The following is a 13,428-nucleotide window of genomic DNA, read 5'->3' as shown; positions in this document are numbered from 1 at the left end:
TTGAAGTCCTCTGCCCAGGCCTGGAGGGGGTGAGGGGTGGTAGCAAGGTCTTAATTATCCTTGAGCAATGTGGGCTGGGCCCTGAGGGAGGGTTAATCTCCCTTTCAACTGAGGGAGCTCTGCTGCCCATGCCTGAGCCTGAGGGGTTGTGGGGTAGGCTGCTACTGTTTGTTCTGGGAAGAGGGCTCCACTAAAAGTAGTAAACTCAGGCTCCCTGAGCCCAGCAGGTTGATGTCAAGCCATGCTCTGCAACTCCGTACTGAAACTCTCCCTCCAGCACAGCTGGGACTCACCAGACCTCCATTCCCTCAGTCATAGATTCCACGGCTAAAGCTGGTCCTCAGACCCACCACTCACCAAAGCCTCCACGGCTAAGGCTGGTCTGTCTGGTTCACCCATGGTCCCTTGAGACAGACCTTTTGGTAGGTGTTCTTCTAGTTTCTTTTTCTGGGTTTTGTCGATTGGATTTCTGTTAAGAGGTTTCTTTCATGTTATTTTTGAAGGAAAACCAAGAGAATTTAGCACAGTTCCTGTCTTCTTGCCACTAGAAGTCAAGACTTTTTTTTAAATAATTGAAGATTTTTGTTTAAACTCCACAGTTCTTTCTCTGGATACAGATGGTATTCTCTGTTGCAGATACCCTAAAATTGTCCCTAATTATTGCGCTTATGGAATGAGCAAGTCCATTAAGTTTGATCATCACCCCCATGTTGCTGTCAGGGTATACAATGTTCTTTTGGTTCTGCTCATCTTGCTCATCATCAGTTCATGAAAATCCTTCCAGACTTCTCTGAAATCCCGGCCCTCCTGGTTCCTAATAGAACAATAGTGTTCCATCATATACATATGCCACAATTTGTTCAGCCATTCCTCAATTGATAAGACATCCCTTTGATTTCCAATTCATCACTTTTTTTCCCCTTAACTCCCATGTCTATATTTATTTTTGTTGCTGCTCAGTTATTTTCAATAATGTCTGACTTTTTATGACTCCTATTTGGGATTTCCTTGGTTAATATACTGGCATTCCCTTTTTCTGTTTCATTTTACAGGTGAGAAAACTGTAGCAAACAGAGTTAGATGACTCCTAATATTTATCCTTAATGAGAAAAATAATTATTTCTTTTATATAGTAATAAGCAATTATTGAATTAGGATCAAGAGTTTTCCCTTTTCTACTTCCTCATTTGGAAACCAACTAGAGTGAGAAATCTTAGTCAAAGACTTACCCAAGCTTAAATCTAATCAAAGATAGTAAAGAAATTCTAAGTTTACGTAAATTGATAGATTCCTGCTTATTATTGTTTACTCAGAGAGGTCTGGGAAAACATTGATTCTTCCTTTTTTCAGATGGGTGATGTGGAAATTGATAAATGTCTTTGACCAAGATTTGGGTGTTCATTATCATGTGCTCCAAGACCATCACTGGAATAAGCCCACCTCCCATAATATTTATTCTCTTTTACTACTTATTAATCAATCAGAATCAATTGCCACCATCAGGAGCACCCTTAGCATTTGAAAGTGTCATTGACCTTCTAATTAATAAAGTGCTAGGTTGATTAATAAAATGATTAATTGCCCAGAAGCTATGTCTCTTGAAATTTTTAAATATCACTCTAACCCACATCTTTCAGTGAATTCCAGACTTTCTAGATTCCACTGAATTCAACTTTCATGAAGTTTCACCTAAATGTTTTTCTTGTGCAAAATATACTAAACAGAACCCATCATCCTTCCCCCACAGTCTTCTGCTAATAATGACTTCCCTATTTTTATTATTAGCACCACCATTCTCTCAGTCACTCGTGCTGGACACCTCATAGTCATCTTTGATTCCTCTTTTGTCATTGCTCCTCAACTTAATTCTTGGATTATCTCCTCACTATCTTTGGAACTACTTCCCTAATTTCCATGACCTCTGCAAAAATCTTATTTTAGACTCTATAATCTTATTTTAGACTCTAATTACATCTCATCTGAAGCATTGTGGTCTCCCTTTCTCCACTTTCCCTTCCAATCTATCACTATGATCTTCTTTATTTATGTTACTCCTCTACTCAAATAACTTGAATGACTCTCAACAGCAAATAAAGGTCAAATAAAGACAAAATTCTTTAGATTATACTTTACAACCCTCTTCGGTCTGACTTCAACTTACCTTTCTAGATTTCTCTCATATTACACTCTTTCACCTGGAATTCTGCCAAATCTCTCTCTCCACAAACATGTACTATTCTCTCTTACCTTCAAACATTTACTTATGACACCCTGATAGCTACAATTTTCCTCACCCTGATCGATCTACCTATTTTCAGCTAAAATGCCTCCTTCATGTCATTTTTCCTGAACCTTCCAGTCACCTGTTATTCACTTATCTCACTTCACACTATTTTGTACAGTAATTTGTTCACATTTTTATGAGCTCCAAGTAGACAGAATCATCTTTCTCTTTGATTTCATTGAGTTCTAAGTATTTGACTAATTCACAGTCCTTCATAAAAGCACCAGAGAAACATAACTAATATATATTTTTTTGCTTTTTTTTAGGTTTTTTTTTTTCAAGGCAAATGGGGTTAAGTGGCTTGCCCAAGGCCACACAACTAGGTAATTATTAAGTGTCTGAGGCTGGATTTGAACAGGTACTCCTGACTCTAGGGCTGGTGCTCTATCTACTTCGCCACCTAGCTGCCCCCTAACATAACTAATATTTGCTGAATGAATGATGCTATACAATAAATGTTTATTAAGTACCTACTAAGTATCAGCCATTGTATCAAGAGCTGAGTACACACACAAAAAAGCAAAAAATGAAATACAGTTCTTGTCCTCAAGGAGTTTACAATTTAATGGAAGAAGTCACAGAAAGAAGTCCAAAAGGTGTTTGGGGAGTGTGCAGGTTTGGTGGGGGGGGGCAGTATCTAGCATATGGGCAAAATGAAGATGATGATGTAGCTGATACCAAGTAGAGAAGCAGGTAGCAAATGAAGGGATGACTAGGATTTTGAGTCCTCTTTAAAGGGAGATTATGGGAGAATTTTTTTTGCACAATACTTCAGTTCTCTAATCATAGAGGAAGAAACAATTGAGGATTTTGATTAAGTGTGAGTAGCAAAGTTGAAGCAGACTCTATGATGATGAGTTTCCTGGTGATGAGTCTATCTGGTGATAAACTATCTTCATTATAGAATAAATCTGAGGTAGCAAGAAAAGTTACTAAAATTTCACAATTTTTGCATGAGTCAGCATGTATAAAACAATAGTATTATATTTCTATATATTTGATTTGTGTAAAATCAATTTTGAGAGAGAGAAAAACTGTCTGCCTTTACACTCAAATGCATATACAATAAAATGAGTGTGAGATGGAAGAGGCAAATTTATTATTCCCTCAGTCTCAGTTAGAATATCTCCCCACACAGTAGTGTGAGTCTAGAATCTCCTCCTCAATACATCTACAATCTATTCATTCTCTTTAAAGAACTGATTGACCTTAATTAGTGTATCTATTGATTGGTCTAATTTAGCCTTCCTAGCACTGCTGATCAGCTCATTGAACTCTGGTGTGTTAGTTGGTACAGTGGATGGAGCACTGGCCTTGGAGCCAGTTGAATGGGAGTTTGAATCTAACCTCAGACACTTGAGTCTTACTAACTGTGTGACTTTGGATAAGTCACTTAACTCTGCCTCAAATCCAGGATCATCTCCAGTCATCCTGATTCATATCTGGCCATTGTATCCAGATAGTTCAGGAGGAGAAAGTGAGGTTGGTGACTTAACACAGCACCTCTCACTCAAATCCATTTCATGTGCTTCTCATGGCATCATCTCTCTGATGTCGTGGTCTTCTTCAAAAATGAAGGACAAACATTAGTAAAGCAGGTAAAGCAAAGATTATGAGTGGCTATTATCATCACACTTAGATATGCAGTCCTTTCAAGTATATTTCCCCCCTCATCAACAGTTTCCCGGCCACCTAAGTCTTTATCTATTTTTTGCTTTCCTCTTTTTTAGTAGAAGTCCTGGTTTCCTCTTTGTTGATTAATAGCTTACATGAAATCTGAAAATAAAATTTACAGTCAATTGTTTGCAGATCTGTCTGCTCTGTGATTCAGACTTATTTTTTTAAGAGTCCCTAGTCCCTTTACAATAATTTCAGTTTAAAGATACTACATGGGGGTGGCTAGGTGGCACAGTGGATAGAGCACCAGCCCTGGAGTCAGGAGGACCTGAGTTCAAATCCAGAATCAGACACTTAATAATTACCTAGCTGTGTGGCCTTGGGCAAGCCACTTAACCCCATTGCCTTGCAAAAACCTAAAAAATAAAAATAAAAATAAAGATATTTTGTGGGTGATTCAAGAAATTTTTTCACCCTGAGTTTAGAAGGTAATCAGTGTAGGATGCATTGAACAACCATCATATCTGGAACAAAATTGAACCTACTATAGAAATTTCAAGTAAAGTTTCCTTGGAACATTGCCAAAGGCAGACATGTTCACATAAAATTTCTTTTTAGTGAAAAAAAATCAGTTATAAATATGCTATAGAAGATTACACAAGAGAAAGATTTATTCAAGTGAAGGTACAAATCAGATTGATAAGGTGCCACCAATTATACTGATTATTGAAATGTGACCTGACAAAGGCAAAATAAAAGTTTCCACTAGCAATGCATTAGCATACCAGTTTTCCTACATCCCCTCCAACATTGATCATTTTCCTTTTTAATAATATTGGTCAATCTGATAGGAGTGAATTGGTACCTCAGAGTCGTTTAATTTGAATTTCTCTAATCAAAAATGATGTAGAGGAATTTTTCGTATGGATATAGAGAGTTTTAATTTCTTTACCTGAGTCTTGCCTTTCCATATTTTTTCACCATTTATCAATTGGGGGAATGACTTTTTTTCTAATGAATTTGACTCAGTTCTCTGTATATTTTAGAAATGAATCCTTTGTCAGAAACACTAGTTGTAAAAATTGTTTCCTAACTCCTTTTAATCTTGGTTGCATTGGTTTGTTTGTGCAAAACCTTTTTAATTTAACGTAATTAAAATCATCAATTTTGTCTTTTATAATAGTCTCCATCTCTTCTTTGGTCACAATCTGCTCCTCTTTCCATAGATCTGACAGAAAAACTATTCCCTGCTCTAATTGGTTTATGATATTGCCTTTTAAGTCTAATTTCTGTACCCATTTGAAACTTTCCTTGATCTAAGGTGTGAGAAACTTGTTGGTCTATACCTAGTTTCTGCTATACTGTCTTCCAGTTTTCCCCTAGTCTTTTTTTTCCAAAGATGAGTTCAATCCTCTTTCTGAAGTTGATCATGTGCTTTAGTTGCAAAGGTTAGGGCACCCTTCAAATATTGTAATAAATGTCACATTGTAATAAAATGTCACATTGCTTGTACTTTAGGGATCTTTTTAATAGACCTGTTAACCTAATAGAAATTAAGGTTTAGGTCTGAAAAATAGTCCCAGAATAAGAAATTCTGAATATTATTAATTGAGATGCTGAATGATTTGCTAGATAACTGTAGACAATTCATCCAAAATCTTTCTTTTGGTAATGTATTTGTCACAGAAGGCAGTTCTGTTGTTTATTTTTTCCTACTATAAAACTAGCTTTCATAATCACTTTTTAGCAGGGTGGAGGGGAGTGAAATGTGGTGTAGAAGACAGAAAGTTGGCCTTAGAGTCAGGAATATCTGGGATCAACCTGAATTCAATCATTAAGACAGACATGATTCTTAATATTTCCAAAATCTCACATGGATAGATGTGCTTTCTTTATAATTTCAAAGGTCTTCAAAATGCAATGGAAAGAATTGCCAGATGTTTACAAATCATAGGATCATGCATTTGGAGTTGAAAAGGACCTCAAAGATTATTGTGTCCAACTTCTCACTTTATAAATGAGGAAACTGGGGCAATAGAAAGATTAAGGAATTTTCCTAGGGTCATACAATTAATTAATTTCTGAACAGGATTTGAACCCATAAGTTATTGACTCTAAATCCATTATAACTTCCTCTCCCTTTGAAGTTGAAGTTGAAGTCAACTGTTTCTAAATCAGTTTTCCAAAGTCAAACTGAAGGAAAACACAGTACAGATCACTAAATGAGGCAAATAGTTCAATTATAAATATACTTTAAATGAAAAACATCCAGATATATATCACGGGGAAACATGACTTAACAATGTTTCTTTTCTATGTACTTCATTGCAGGTTTGTGTAGTATCCTATCTTGGTTTGTTTATGCTCTGTGTCTCATACCAAGTTGATGAACGGACATGCATCCAGTTTGCTATGAAAGTAAGTTACAGTTATTTTTTCCCCTTCATATCATTGCTTGGAAGGAAGCACATGAGTGGTTCCTTGTGCAACAAAAATATCTGCCACAAATTGCATTTTCCAGCAGCCACTAAGCTAAAGAAATGCTTTGGGAGAGCAGAGTTACATTTAGATCTAGTCTCCAACAAGTTAAGGCTGGCTACCCAATCAATCAACATGCTCACAGCAAAAATTAACAAAGAAACACAAACTAATCTGAGATGTGATTAAAATTATTAATAATTTCCAACAACTAGGTTGATATGAAAACAACTAGTCTTACTAAAAACAGTGCTAATGTGCCTTCCTTTTTCTTCCTAGAAATAGACTGGGAAGGGAATATTGCATGCTATGTGAGAAAAGGCTAATGTGTCATCTATGTGGAACTGCTCTGAAGTTCTTTGTTAGATCACTGGATATGATGAAAGATACATTTAGAAACAAAGGTGATGCATGTTAAAACAAAAGGTTCCAATAAGAAAGGAGAGGAACATGGAAATCCACAGACTTTTTATCCCTGGTACAACATATCTGATTGTTGTACTGATCAAAGACCTTTTCTGAATTTTATATATGTGTGTTCATAGTTACATATACACACATGTATATACATGCACACACACATAGGCATGTAGCTATATACACACCCAAATACATAAATATTTAATATGCACTCTAGATTTCCACATATATGTTAAATGGAAAAAATTACACAAATCTCCTCTTATGAGAGGGCTCATAGAGATTATTTTAAAAATATATTGTGTACATCTACAGTAGCTTATTCTAAAAGGGGGATGAGGAGAGGAACATGCAAGTTTTGGCAGCCAGATGTATTTTCATCAGCTGCGGATATTTTTCTTCTGTTGTGGACAGTGCATTTGATTGGAGCCAAATCAAGTCCATGGCATTTCCATTGCATAGTAGAATCTGTTCCAAAGGGTGATGCAGACACACCCTTCAAAAGGACTTAAGGGAACAGATACACAGCACTCAAAGTAAGTAAAAATCAGATTCCAATATTTCCTCTGCTTCTTTAGCAGTGGAAAACAAAAAGGTTTTTTTTTTTGTACTGTTGTTTTTCTCCTTTCATATTGTTCATTCTTCTGCTCTCAGAAAAACAAGTATAAAAATACTGTTTGTTTTTTTAAAATCAAGAAAATATCATAAATACCTAATTTGAAAATGTTAGAATTTGAGAAAACAAAACGTACTAATATATTTAAACAAATTACAGTTGATCATGTGAGATGAAAGATGTTGAACTATCATAACTAGATTTTTAAATTTTACTTTTCCTCTATACCAGGGATCTTTTTGGTGCCGATAGATTAGATTACAAGGGATTTCTGAACTTGGATGGAAAAAAAAATCTTTATTTTTCACTAACCTCTATCTTAAATTTAGCCTTTCCTCAATTATTAAAAATGTTATGCCAAGAAATGGTCCATAAACTTCACCAGATAGCCAGAGAGGTCTATGACACTAAAAAATGTCAAGAATGTATGGGTTTATACCATGATTCCATCCCTCAAGAGTAGGAACCCAGAGCAGAGATTTTCCAGTAGCTCATAGTTTAGAAGGGGCCTGAGATATCATCTAATTCAATTCCTTCATTTTATAGATGAGGAATTGCAGGCCCATCAGAGCTAAGATTACAAACCAGGTTTGAAATCCAAGTCTTTTGACTCTCATTGCTGTAGTCTTTTCATTACAGACAATGCTGTAGCAACAGTTTTTGTTCCTTATTTTATTTTGTTTTTCTTTAGTTTTTCAGACATGTCCAACTCACTCTGATTCCATTTGTAGTTTTCTTGGCAAAGATGTTGGAGTAGTTTGCCATTTCCTTCTCCAGTTCATTTTACAGATGTGGAAACTGAAGCAAATAAGGTCAAATGACTTGCCCAGGGTCACACTGTTAGTTTTTAAAGCCAGATTTGAATTCAGAAAGAAAAAAAATCTTCCTGATTCCTGACTTGACACTCTATCCAATGCATCACCTAACTGCCCCCTTACTTTACCAGAAACGTCATGGATCCCTAGAAGAGATACACTAGAGCAGTGTTTCTCAAAATGGTGGAATCTGAAAGCAACCTATGGTTGTTGCATCTTTTTTTTTAATGAACTTTGTGTTGGTTTTTAATATTTATTAAAAATAATCATTTCAGAGAATTTGACTTTCAAAGTTTATGCCAAAGTTTTGTTTAAACTCAAGGGTTCTACTATTATGGAGTAGCTTATTGAAATGAACTGAAATCAATTTCAAAAAAAGGTCTTACCTAAGGTATCAGTCAGCCCACTCAGTAGGGAAGTCTATCAAATTACAGATACCCTCTTCCCCAAGGTGTACATGATAGACTGGTTTCACAATGGACTTCTAATGGTCTCACCATGAAAAGCAGAAACACTAGCAGAACCTAAGAAAAGCATTCTGACATTTGTGCAGTATTTGAAAGTAAGAAGTGAGGGGAGGCGGGGCAGGGAAAGTCCTCCAGTGTCAGTCAGGTGGAGAATTCCACACTAGGAAAAACTCATTAGCTAACATTTTTCATTTATGACAGGCATTGACAAATACTGAGGCTGCATTGCTCCACTCTGCAATGTGACTTTTAGTGACTCTCTACCAGTTGCCTAAAATGCACACTGTATTAACTTTAAGTTTAAAATAAAATAGGGGAAATCCCTGAGTTTGAAGAAGTCCAACCAAATCCCAGACGGCTTCTTTTATGTCTGTACTCCTATGGTATAGAGGCTTTAAGTAAAAAAGGGCATCTTTTTCCCAAGATATTTCCCATTTGTTAGTTACAGAGTAGACTGGTATTGAATAGTTTGAATACTTTTCTTCCTTTCCATTTCAAATAGTTGTTCTTTGGGTTGGGAGACTTCTTTGGGTTGGTGACTTCTTGTGGCATCCAATTAGAATTTATCATTTTCCTCTCCTCATTCCACTCTCTTCATTTTGGGGGGTTGCTTTTGTGATCTTTCTCTCAAATTTTAGGGAAAAAATCTTTTCCAGGGGGTACATTTTGGCTTCTTGGCAGCCTTTACATACCACCACCAGGTTTGTCCTTTGCCAAGCTGTCTCCAGGGCTGTCATGGGATTTGTCTGCTGATGTCAGACCTGCCTTGAGTTTCCAAGACTTATTCTTTCTGGATTCCCTCCTTGGTTTTAAGAAATACATTCATTTTCATGTGGCTTGCAGACACATTCCCAGCAAATTCCTCAGGAGGGTATTTATGAGCAAATTAGCCTGTGCCCACATTTGGGAGATATTTTAGTAGCTCTGTACTGGCTGAGGCTGAATCCTCAGTTATGCTTTGGAATAGATTGAGGAAATCCCTTTACTATCCTAGGCAGAGGGGAAGGTAATAAAATTTAAATAGTACCACCTTTATTCTGAAGTCACCCTAGTTGTACCGTTGCAGTCAGAGTCTAATTAAATTCTGGGGGAACCCTGGCTTTTAAAAAGAGATGTACATTCTAAATTTCCTTTATCACTACAGGAGGAGAGGAAGTCACCATTATTTTCTAATTCTCTAATAGGCCTTGCTTTTCTTCTATCCACATCCCCTCCCCACTTCTACCCAGTTGACATGTAAATTGAAAGATTGATGTTTCTTAACAGTTCCAAGACAAAGATATCCTGAGTTTGGATTTTTATCAAGATATATTTTCCTGCCTTCCCAAGGTCATCAGAAACACTTTTATTGATAGTTTACCCATGTTGCATAGGTAAAACAAGAAGCTTGATTTAAAATTGCAGATTCTAACCCAGCAGCTTGTTGCTGTCAGATAAGTTAAAAAGCCAAAAGATAAATGTTCAAATACCCTAGAATATAGGCCACAGGCTTATTTTGATCAACTTAATATTTTTATTTTAACAGTTTGATTTTGTGGCTCCTATGTGCATGCAAATCCTTATGTATAAGAATCAGATTCAATATATGCATGAATATAAATAAATTAGTTTTTAAGGATTTTATAGCACATTGCACATTGAGGATATTTACTACAAATTAAGCAATCAAGGATTTTATGCAACCACATTATTTCACATCATTTCTGTAAAATGAAATATGTATGGTTACTTCACAATTCATAAACACTTGAACAAAACAAAGACAGTGTGGGTTAGAAGGAAGAAAAATGATGTTGAGAACCCAGAGGTTATTTCTAAACACTGTGTGGTCTTAATCTCAACCTCTCTGAGTTAAAATGTCTTCATTTAAAAAGAAAAAAAGAAGGCCATGCCTATTTCCTTCCTAACAGAGATATATAATGGGCTGATTATAAGAAAATACTATGTGTAAAAATGCTGAATTATTTGCAGATTGGGCATTAGAGATAATTATCATTATAAATTGCTGTAGGATATGGTCCAGATGTACATTTTAAGAAATTTATATGTAAGGCAGGGGAGTGAGAGAAAAGCATAACTTTTTAAAAATTTTAGCTGCACCTAAGTGTGGAAAATGAAAATGGTTGGAAAGAGGTAATTATGGCCAGAGACCTACCTAGGAATTCTGACACCTGGGGCAAATTCAGCCTAGTTTGTTTGGCAACAGTCTAAGATGTTACTCTTGAGTTTGGGATTGTGGTAAATTGGAAATCAAGGTTGAGGGTATTGAGAAGGTAGAGATAGTAAAATTTCAGGATATTTGAAGGGGAATCAGAAGTCTATGAGGCAGTTACAGAACTAATTGGGAGTTAAAAGGGTGATCCAGGTAACAAAGACATGTTGGATTATGGAATGACCTTTAATGGAAGAGAAGTAGTTATCAAATGCTAATGGATGGGGGGGGGGGGGGTCTGACAGTGAAAGGAGGATCGAGGATTATAGGAGCTCCTCTTCCAGCCTTTCATGTTAATGAATGTGAAAGAAGGAGCAGTTAGACTGAGAAAAGTCTCTAAGAGACATATCTTCAGGAGAAATGTAGGCTTCAGTGAAGATAAGAAGATGGAAAGATCTGGGACTATATATCACGGATCATGTATTAAGACTTGAAAGAGACTTAGAGATAATCTTTTCTAATCCTTTTACTTGACAGATGAGGTTAAAGGTCACAGGCACAGTGACAGCATGTGACATTTGAACCTAGAATATCTGAATCTAAATCTATTGTACTAAAGAAAGTATAAAGTATAAATTTCAGAGAGAGAGAGAGAGAAGTGGAAATGTAAGGCTGAGAAGGATGGTGACTGGGAAAATGTTAAAGCTGAATTTACTGTTGTGAAGTGAATGGAAGCTAAAGAATCATCAGTTAACTCTTCCTTGTTGATCTTATACCCTTGGTTCTAGGAATCATGAATAGTAAAGAGTCTCCAGGCTAGGCAGGGAGCATCTTTGTAACTCCACTGGGAAGTGATTATAGATCACTGTGGGGACAGTAGCCAAGATGATCAGTCTCTGATTCCTTTTTACCACGCAAGGAAGCATATGAGGACAAGAGAAGATGATTATCTGATCTGAATCTTAATTGCTACTACTTCCATCAACACTCTTGACTTTTCAGAGAAGCATATGGGTAAAATTCATGTTCACATGTAGACAGCATAATTATTTATATTCTTGGTGTCAAGAATTCATGGGGTTAGAGCAACATGTTGTTTTCAACCTGACATCACAAAAATAATATTTTGCATTTTAGCATCTTAACATCAACCGCTTTGTATTTCTTTAATATAACTTTAAGCACTCCATAATATAAGTAAACTTTGCTCCATTTTGAACAAACAAAAAAGAATGTTTAGCAGGTTGTTTTATGAAAAAGGTGACTTGGACTGTGTGCAGATGGGAACCTCAAAATGTTTAGAAAATTAAACGTGATGGAGATAGTGATTCTGTGGTCATTAAGATGCCTCAGTTTTGATCTTAGATGAATATACAAATTCCTGTATTTTCCAGCCTCACTAAGTCCACCAAACTAGAATCTGAAAATATCATACCTTCCCCCTTTCCCCACACACTCAGGTCTGCTACCTGATTACCTTATTGGTACTGACCAATAAAGGAGATAATACAGATGTAAATACAAACCCACCAGGACAAACTAAGGAGCAATTGGGAGTGATGCACATCTCAACTCCAGTTGCATTTCAGTTTCAGTTTTCCCAGATGCTGTCTCAGGTGCATCACTTATTTAGATATTAGATATTAGAGAAATGGGACAAGTGAATAAAGTGGTAAAGTAGATGAGTCTAGCACACAAAAACAACAAAAAAAATTTGTTTTTTTGTTTATTGTTGCCACCTTTTCATAGAAGAGGAAAGTGAGACTCCAAAAGTGTACATGACTTGTTTGTATAATTAACAGGAATGGCATTTTTTATGCCTCACCATTGCTGCTGCTTACCCCCTTAAACTTCCATTATTTTCCAGTGCCAAAACTATGACCAGAGTCAAATTGTTTTATTTTGTTTTGTTTTTTTCCAAATTCAGAGCCAGCATTCTTTTCTCTAGGCTCATGGTTTTCAAATTTTTAGTGAAGAATGCTTGCTCATTTATCTTTTGCACTCCCAGATTTGAGAATTCTATTGAGATGAAACCCCAGTGGCAGAGGGCAGACATAAATTAAGCATGTTTGCTAGTAACATGTACTAAACCAAGCCTAGTAAAATTGATGTGAAACTAATGATCCTAATTACCATTACTTCTGTCTGATGTTCTGTTAGACCTGCAGAAACCACTACTGTATTTCCTGGTCTTGTTTCAACCTTAATATCTGGGGTTCCTCAGATTGGAAGGATACTTTTACCCCTGAGAGAGACAATATCTGCCGTTAAGGGTAGCCAACTTGTTTAATGCTTGCCCTTCACAACAACTGCAACATTCATAGGTGAACAGCCTTGTCACAAATTAAAACTATTCATGAAATGCATCAACCTCTATCAATGAAATACAGATGTGCTCCAGGTCACAGATAATAACTAACATTTATATGGCAGATGAAGGTCTGTAAGGACTTTACCTATGTTATTTTATTAGATCTATGCTTAGCTTTTTTGGAGCATTTTTATATTTTGAATATTATGATTTCAGAGATACTAAGGCATCATAGGATTGTAAAATTCGAAGTAGGATTAGGCTATAG

The 13,428-nt window shown here is 36.2% G+C and overlaps 1 protein-coding gene across 2 annotated transcripts in view; it reads left to right on the top strand.

Annotated features, from left to right (window-relative positions):
- SSPN (sarcospan) overlaps positions 1-13,428 on the top strand; it is a 107,044-nt gene that overhangs the window by 45,788 nt on the left and 47,828 nt on the right. For both annotated transcript variants that reach the window (XM_074194202.1, XM_074194201.1), the window contains exon 2: positions 6,233-6,319. In XM_074194202.1, the coding sequence (XP_074050303.1) occupies positions 6,233-6,319 (87 nt within the window). The remainder of the gene's footprint in view (positions 1-6,232; positions 6,320-13,428) is intronic.

The sequence above is a fragment of the Macrotis lagotis genome, chromosome 7 (assembly GCF_037893015.1).
Source record: "Macrotis lagotis isolate mMagLag1 chromosome 7, bilby.v1.9.chrom.fasta, whole genome shotgun sequence".
Taxonomy (NCBI): domain Eukaryota; kingdom Metazoa; phylum Chordata; class Mammalia; order Peramelemorphia; family Peramelidae; genus Macrotis; species Macrotis lagotis.
This window is presented reverse-complemented; position numbering and strand designations above follow the sequence as displayed.